At 44.5% G+C, this 8,212-nt stretch overlaps 1 protein-coding gene across 1 annotated transcript; it reads right to left on the reverse strand.

Moving 5' to 3' along the window:
- Positions 1–4,565: 4,565 nt before the first annotated feature.
- LOC117533387 lies at positions 4,566–6,992 on the reverse strand. The gene is made up of 2 exons (XM_034197088.1): positions 5,348–6,992; positions 4,566–5,249 (listed from the first exon to the last, which is right to left on the reverse strand). The coding sequence occupies exons 1-2, from the start codon at positions 6,776–6,778 to the stop codon at positions 4,566–4,568; spliced, it is 2,115 nt and encodes a 704-aa protein (XP_034052979.1). The 5' UTR covers positions 6,779–6,992.
- Positions 6,993–8,212: the final 1,220 nt, after the last annotated feature.

Consider the following 8,212-nt stretch of genomic DNA (forward strand, 5'->3'; position numbering starts at 1 on the left):
GTCCACGCTAGCTGCTATATGTTTTGCATTGAGGTGATACTTGAGGCTTGATGTGCTGCGGTGATATGCAAATTTCTTTTTGCATAATTTGCACACAACCGTGCTCTTATCGACGCTTCCATCCGTCCGTTTTTTAAAACAACATTTCCCACTGTTGTTCACTGTGGTTTGTTGTTGTCTGAAGTCATGAACGTTAGTTGGTGCTCCAGTATAATCGGTACGCCTGAAACTCATCCAGTGAGAAACGTTCCGCGGTGCAAAAATAAGTGCGATTAAAATGCGTTAATTTTTTTAACGCGTTAATTTTTGTGTAATTAATTAATCTTAATTAACGCGTTAAAGTCCCGGCCCTAGTTTATTTATAACACTTCAAAATGCTATTGAGTGTTTCCTCTATGTAATAATTCTGTACTACCAGCAGAGTGCGCTATTGTAATTTCCAGCTTAATCCACTAGGGATTACTGTTGCAAACTAACCTATTTAACAAGAAAAGCTTATTTTCTTAAAAATGGAAAGAGAATTACACTAGGGAAGAACATTACACTATGGTAAAACAACACAGCACATAACCGCCAAAACACATTTGCAAACTGGAATATTAAAAAAAAACGTCAATTCACACTTGCAAGCAGAAAAGAAACTTCCAAAATCAGATCCCTACAAATACCAAACTTCCCACGGTAAAATAACCTGTCTATTTTATAGTTCCAACTCTGCAAAGAAATATGATTTGTCCTTCTCAAGATGGAGTTCCTAGCCTCATGTGAGTAGGACTGAGTACTTTCAATTAGCATTTCACGAAATGGCGACTGCCATTGCTCATTGTAAACATGAGAGCAATACAAGATGGCAACTGATTTTCCAACCTTTGACCTGAAGAACAAAGGGATTTGAAAACACCTCGTGGCTCTCACAGCGGAGTTGAAATAATGCTAGAAAATTCAACACAAAACAACACTGCAGTTTAAAATAACATTTCTATTTATTTTACAATTATAAATGGACCTTATACCCTTACGTCACAGCCCCCAACCCATGTACGTAATGTTTTGACTTTAAGAGCCAGTATGGTTATCGCTTCCGTTTAAACACGCTATAATGGGACAAAGTAAGATGCTAATCTTAATCTTAACACAATCAGCAGAATATCGTCTATCTAACGCACGAATGTCGCACTTCTCGTCGTAATCCACACGCAATGTCTGTTTGAAAACACTGAAAGCTTCAAACTTTTCAGGCCTTTTCCCAGAAAAGGACTTTTTTTAAAAGAAAGCCCCACACTGTAATTAAAACACTCACTCAACTTTGTTCTTGTCTCAAACAGTCCCCACTGTTTAATGGCCTAAAACCATTCACGTTAAATTAAAACATAACAAGAAACACTTTGAAATGATTGCCCTCATCACACAAAGGACTTTTAAAAAGAAAAACAGCCTGTGACGGGGTTCATTTTGTCCGTTCACAAACACTGGCCTAGTCGGTTGGGTTACGCTCCAAAAAACGTTATTCTTAACAGCAACAAAAAATAACGAAACAGCACACCTTAAACAAACAAAATAAAAATCCAAAACAGGCCGTCCATCACTCATTCAGAGTAAACATGTTCTGTTGTTGCCTTCTCTGCAACAAACTCCTAAACTTGTCCCAGCTGTTGCCTTTACTGCAACATTCTTCTGAGTGAATCCTTCCAGGGCCAAACCCCGTCCCTTTTGAGCTCATAGCCCCTCCCACAGGCTTACCGTCAACAGGTGACAACAATTAAACTTCAAACCACATTTCAACATAAAAAACCGACCCAAACATAAAACAGGTTAACCACCTCTTAACATAATCATTTAACAAATTAACAAACACACAATAAATAATAAATTGCATGGTTACTTTTTAGGAAGAGAGCAGGAAATGTTTGGTGTGTGTGTAGTGTGTGTGTGTGACTGTGTCGGCTGTCAGTGGCGGAGTCGGTCACTCATGTGATCCGCTCCATCACACAGCCTCACACTGTCTTTAACACAAACACTCACTCCAATATTCTCAGCTTCCACTGTGATTGTGTTCTTTGTCTCAAGCAGTCCCGACTGCTTAATAGCCTCAAACCATTCACGTTAACTTAAAACGTAACAAAAAACACTTATTGGAGCGATTAACCTTTTGCCGACATGTAATAACAGACAAACGAATAGCATGCAGGGTTAAATGTAAGAAAAAGAAGACATTTGAACTCACCCTGCTTGTGAAAATGCAACGCCGCGTGTTATGGAATCCTTATTGTTATAAATTTGGTTGTTTTAACATTAATTTAGGCAGTCTTTCTCAGGAGTCCAATTTACCAGACAGACGCGCACTCCTATTGTTCACTATGTAATCTATTGAAGATTTTGAATATAAACAGGGTACTTCTTTACCTTTCTGTATGGCCCGAGTGTATATCTGCCAGCATTGTTCAAGCTCCTTTGAAAACTGCAACTGCTCTCCCGGTGCAACAAGATCACGTCGGGGTCATACCAATTGTTAACTGTGATCGTTATTCTCGCGTCCAGGAGAGAAGCTTTAAAAAGGAGACTAAATGGAGTCTCTGAGAAGGTTCAAATGTGGTTACTTTAATTAATAAAAAGTGCGGTAATGTTACAAACAGGATATTGTTCGACAGGAGAGAAAGACTGCAGCTTCCGGCCGTGCAGAAGAGCTTACAAGCATTTGTCCTTCCCGCTTGCTCGCTGTTCGCTCTGTGAGCTGTAGTGACGTAGGAGACTTCCCCCCTCGTTCGTCTGTGTCCGATATCGCGTTAAACAGAGGATTTCAACATTTTACATTCATTGCTTACTTCCACATGCCTTTTATCCTCCTTATCTCTTTCATATGTAATACATGTTAACGGCGTCAATAGCCACTTTAATGATACTAATGGGCGGTAGTCCCGGATGTCGTCATGAAGGATTTTCAGAATAAAAGCTTAACAACTGGTTGTGCACAAGAACTTCTGGTTTTTCAGTATAAAACAGCATTTAAACTGAAGGTATGTTTAAGGTACATTATGCCATAAAACATTGATTTTAATTTCCAACAATCCCTCCTTACACACCTAGAAAAACCTTACATACCTTAGGGATATACGCGTCCCCCGTAGCGACATTAACTACCAGTCGCGGTAAGCCAAATGTACAGAATGGATAAAATGTACCCGGGAATAGTGCCTCATAATGCAGGTAGACTCCCCTGATAATTACCCTTGCATTCCTCCACAGGCTAAATAAGTATAAGTGAACTTTTGGAAGAACCAGAGAAAGGGGTTAAAATGTATAAAATGTATCCCAAAATAGTGCATCATAATGCAGGTAGACTCCCCTGATAACTACCCTTGCATTCCTCCACAGGCTAAATAAGTATAAGTGAACTTTTGGAAGAACCAGAGAAAGGGGTTAAAATGGATAAAAATGTATCCCAAAATAGTGCATCATAATGCAGGTAGACTCCCCTGATAACTACCCTTGCATTCCTCCACAGGCTAAATAAGTATAAGTGAACTTTTGGAAGAACCAGAGAAAGGGGTTAAAATGGATAAAATGTATCCCAAAATAGTGCATCATAATGCAGGTAGACTCCCCTGGCAACTCCCCTTGCATTCCTCCAGAGGCTAAATAAGTTAAAGTTCACTTTTGGAAGAACCAGAGAAAGGGGTTAAAATGGATAAAATGTATCCCAAAATAGTGCCTCATAATAAGATTTGACATGGGCAAACAGGCTATGTCAGACTTCCATGACATACACCGGGAAAACCACCTCACTTTGGCCGCTCACAGAGACCCAAAACACGGACTACAGACCTCCAGCATATCTACCTGACATGCGTACTTCCATAACCTCGCGCACCTTGGGACCCCGGGCCCCCGAACTTAAACACTCCCCCACGGACTAAACCCAGATGATTACACCCTCAAGAAACTCGTGCCCCTGGTAACCTATAAGGGGGTCTATTTTGCGGTGCTTTACAGTCCGCCCATCGGACACCATAGTCGGACTTATTCACAGCAGCAGCACCCACCCTCCTATGGAGGATGTTCTCATGGCCCTGGTAACCTATCAGGGGGTGTATTTTGCGGTGCTTTACAGTCCGCCCATCGGACACCATAGTCGGACTTATTCACAGCAGCACCCAACCTCCTATGGAGGATGTCTCATGGCCCCTGGTAACCTATCAGGGGGTGTATTTTGCGGTGCTTTACAGTCCGCCCATCGGACACCATAGTCGGCCTCTATTCACAGCAGCACCACCTGCCCTGCTGGAGGTTCACACTTTAACTTATTTTACCCTCCGCTTGCCTTACACATCCTCCCACATTTGAGCACTCCCTCACGTTGGACTAAACCCCTTCATGCACACCACCAGAACCTCGTGCCCCTGGGGATCTTAATGGGGAATCACCCATATTGGGTTATAAAAAGAGGACAAATTAAGTAATTTTAACAAACTTTATTTACAGAAATATATACATTGACACTTTATAACATTATAACATTATTAACTCATCCAGCACAAGCGGACTGAGTACAACAAAACATTGCATATTTACAAGTTGGTCACTGGCAACATTGTCCGTATCGGGTGAAGTTGGTGCAGAGGCTGGCACCCTCTCTTCACCGTGTCTGAGGGACTGTGTTCGGCCATTGACTGTTCCCTCTTCGCCGCTCTCCAAGCGTTGAAGTCTTTGTATAATTCATCTGACGTCTCGGTATCGGTGGAGTCTTGGTAGGGAGTAGGGCTATGCTCCTCTCCAGAGCTGTCACGGTCACTGTGGATGTCAATGTCCCCCAAATTGTCTTCACTCACCCCTGATGCTGCTGCGGCCGCTGCTTGCAGTGACTCTGTGAAGAGCATTCGTATGTCCGCAGCCTCCTTCAAAGAAGGATTCTTGGCATAAAATTTGTCTGCAGTTGCAGTGTTGTGACACATGAAATCACTCACTCTTTGGCGGTTGCTTATGTCCTGAAACCTCTTCGCATTATCGGCGTGGACTGTGCGGAGGTTGGTGAAGTTAATGGGACCTTTTAGTCCAACATCAGCCCATGCCAACCTCAGGAAGGTGGCAAGGTTCCTCGATGGGTTCTTCCCCGCTATGCAGAGGAAGTAGCGGTTGTTGGTGCCGGTCAGCGTCCCCTTGATTTCCAGCCACCTTTTCATCCATCCAAATTCTTCTATGGTGAGATACATCTGCGCTTCCCCGAACGCGTTGGCCGTCTTGTGGTTGCTTACCTGTTATGACAGAGTTAGAGAGCGTCAATACAAGTATCAATCATCCACAACATGTGTATCACTGCCAGAATAAACACATGTTTTAATAGCTCACTCACGTGGATGAGGTGGCCAAAGGCAGTGCCAGTTATCTCCGCCTTTAGGACCTCCGTGTTGGTCATGTTGGAGTAGACCCCCGGACGGTGCCCATAAATGCAGCTCCAATTGAGGGTCATGTACCCATAGAGCAGGCTCCGGGTTGCGTGAGTCGGATTGCTGGTCATCACATCCAGGAGCTGAGGGATGCGAGTTTTGGCCGCAGTCAAACATGCCATGATGTCTTTATGGCTTGGCAGACCTTCCATCTTGTCCCGCTTCACCTGCATCTGGTGGATAAACACCTTCTTTCTCATGGACTTCAGGATGGCAGCAACTTCCCGTGTGATTAAAATCATGTCATTCTGGTTGAGCCTGCTCCCCTTGCATGGTGTTTCATTCATGTACTTGAGAAAGTGTGATATATTTTTGATATAGAAGTCAGATGTCGTGACCTGTAGGCTTGACTTTATCAGGCTCCGGGACCACCCACGTATCCTCTTCAGATCCCTCAAAAAGAGCCAGTCAGACAGGCGATTGAAACCGTGTGCCATGAAGCTTAGGAATGATTTGATTCTGCTTATTTTGGAGACTGCGTTTTCTTGGAGCCTCACTGTTGGATCGATGCCCTCATAATGGTCCCGGTAGCCTTGCAGATACTTCTCCATGATGCGTGGGAATGTAATGTCCCGCATTCGATTCCCCCGGCCCCTGCCGCTGAACCAGGGGGAATGTATGGGAGGGGAGGATGACGAGGCCTTGGTATCTATGGATGCAGGTTCTGAGGAGCTGGATACAGGTGTGTGAGAGGCAATGGGGGACTTCCTGCAGGAGGGACCTTTGGACTTGGACAGCCTCTTTGGTGTTGACTCTGTTCGGGATCGTTTCCTTAGAAACACCCGCTCTTGGTCCTCGGCCCTCTGGTTCATCCTCTTTCGGTTACGTTGAATCCTCTGCTGCAGCATGCAGCGCAGGGATTTCACCTCAGCAGCATATATGTCCCTCTGAGCCTTCATTCTGTTTGCATCCATCCTCCATTCCTTACAGTCCGGGTTGTCACATTTAATCACTGGGGACAAGGGTGGAGGTTGTGACAGGACAACATCACCCACAGTGTCAACATCCCAAGAGGTAATCATTGCTACTCTGGGGTTTGTCAAACTGAGTTCATGAAGCTTCTTTGTGGCCACTTTCATTTTTAGTTTAGTTAAAACCACATGTAATTCCTGCCGGGACAGCTCAACATGGTTTCTGTACAAGTGGCGGTCCAGCCTTGTCCCGTTGTACTCGCATCCTGCAATAATGCAGGGATGGAGCCTAATGTTTATCCGTCCTTTCGCCAACAACAGCAGAATTCTTCTTTCCACTAAATTACGCACACTATGGTTCCTCAGCAGGTGCTTGCTCAGGGCACGGTAGGGACTATTACAGATAGGACAACCGATCGCCATCATTTTGTATGCCTGAGCATTTCGGTACCGGGAAGTGTCACCAGTATAATGTATAGAACCGGGGGGGACAAAGAAGGATAGGTGAAAATAAGAAAGTTGCACTCAGCGAACTAGAAAGACCCCATGTCAAATCTCTCCGGTTTATTTTCAATAAATAACCCATTTGCATCATCGTGCGAAAGGTGTCCCATTTAGGCACTCGTTAGGCGGGCAGAGATCCCTGTCATATATCGGTCCTATCATCCAGGCAAGGCGGGAGCCAAAACTGGGTGAAATAGTGCCTCCTAAGGCGGGTCGAGTCCCCTGGCAACTCCCCTTACTTTCTTCCGGAGACCAGTTCAAAACGTTAAGTTTGGTAAGAACCATGATTGGGGGTCATCCAGGCAACAATTGTATCCGATCCAAAGTCATCATGCAGCGGATGCATTCTTCCATGATCCAGAGACGGATGCAACCAGAGAACCAGAGAAAGAGGTTAAAATGGATAAAATGTATCCGGGAATAGTGCCTCCTAAGGCGGGTAGAGTCCCCTGACAACTCACCCTACATTCCTCCAGAGTCAGAAAAAGTTAAAGTTAACTTTTGGAAGAACCAGAGAAAGAGGTTAAAATGGATAAAATGTATCCGGGAATAGTGCCTCCTAAGGCGGGTAGAGTCCCCTGACAACTCACCCTACATTCCTCCAGAGTCAGAAAAAGTTAAAGTTAACTTTTGGAAGAACCAGAGAAAGGGGTGAAATTGGTGAAAATGTGTCCGGAAATAGTGCCTCATAATGCAGGTAGAGTCCCCTGGCAACTCCCCTTGCATTCCTCCAGAGTCAGAAAAAGTTAAAGTTAACTTTTGGAAGAACCAGAGAAAGGGGTGTGAAATTGGTGAAAAGGTGTCCGGAAATAGTGCCTCATAATGCAGGTAGAGTCCCCTGGCAACTCCCCTTGCATTCCTCCAGAGGCCAGTTCAAAAACTTAAAGTTTTGTAAGAACCGTGATTGGGGGTCCTCCGGGCAACAATGTGTCCGAAAATAGTGTCTCGTTATTCCGTCGAAACTCCCCTTGCATTCCTCCAGAGGCCAGTTCAAAAACTTAAAGTTTTGTAAGAACCGTGATTGGGGGTCCTCCGGGCAACAATGTGTCCGAAAATAGTGTCTCGTTATTCCGTCGAAACTCCCCTTGCATTCCTCCAGAGGCCAGTTCAAAAACTTAAAGTTTTGTAAGAACCGTGATTGGGGGTCCTCCGGGCAACAATGTGTCCGACAATAGTGTCTCGTTATTCCGTCGAAACTCCCCTTGCATTCCTCCAGAGGCCAGTTCAAAAACTTAAAGTTTTGTAAGAACCGTGATTGGGGTCCTCCGGGCAACAATTGTGTCCGATCCAAAGTGCTCACTCATCGGACGCATTCCTCCATGATTTCCCCATCATGAGAAATAGGCCGTTTTTTTC

This window comes from Gymnodraco acuticeps, unplaced genomic scaffold (genome assembly GCF_902827175.1).
Source record: "Gymnodraco acuticeps unplaced genomic scaffold, fGymAcu1.1, whole genome shotgun sequence".
Lineage (NCBI taxonomy): Eukaryota > Metazoa > Chordata > Actinopteri > Perciformes > Bathydraconidae > Gymnodraco > Gymnodraco acuticeps.

Bases quoted from the DNA above. Each gene is read 5' to 3' on its own strand.
- LOC117533387 (XM_034197088.1), bottom strand. From the start codon at position 6,778: ATGATGGCGATCGGTTGTCCTATCTGTAATAGTCCCTACCGTGCCCTG. The intron at 5,250-5,347 runs GTGAGTGAGCTA...CTGTCATAACAG, and splicing joins CCTTTGGCCACCTCATCCAC to GTAAGCAACCACAAGACGGC.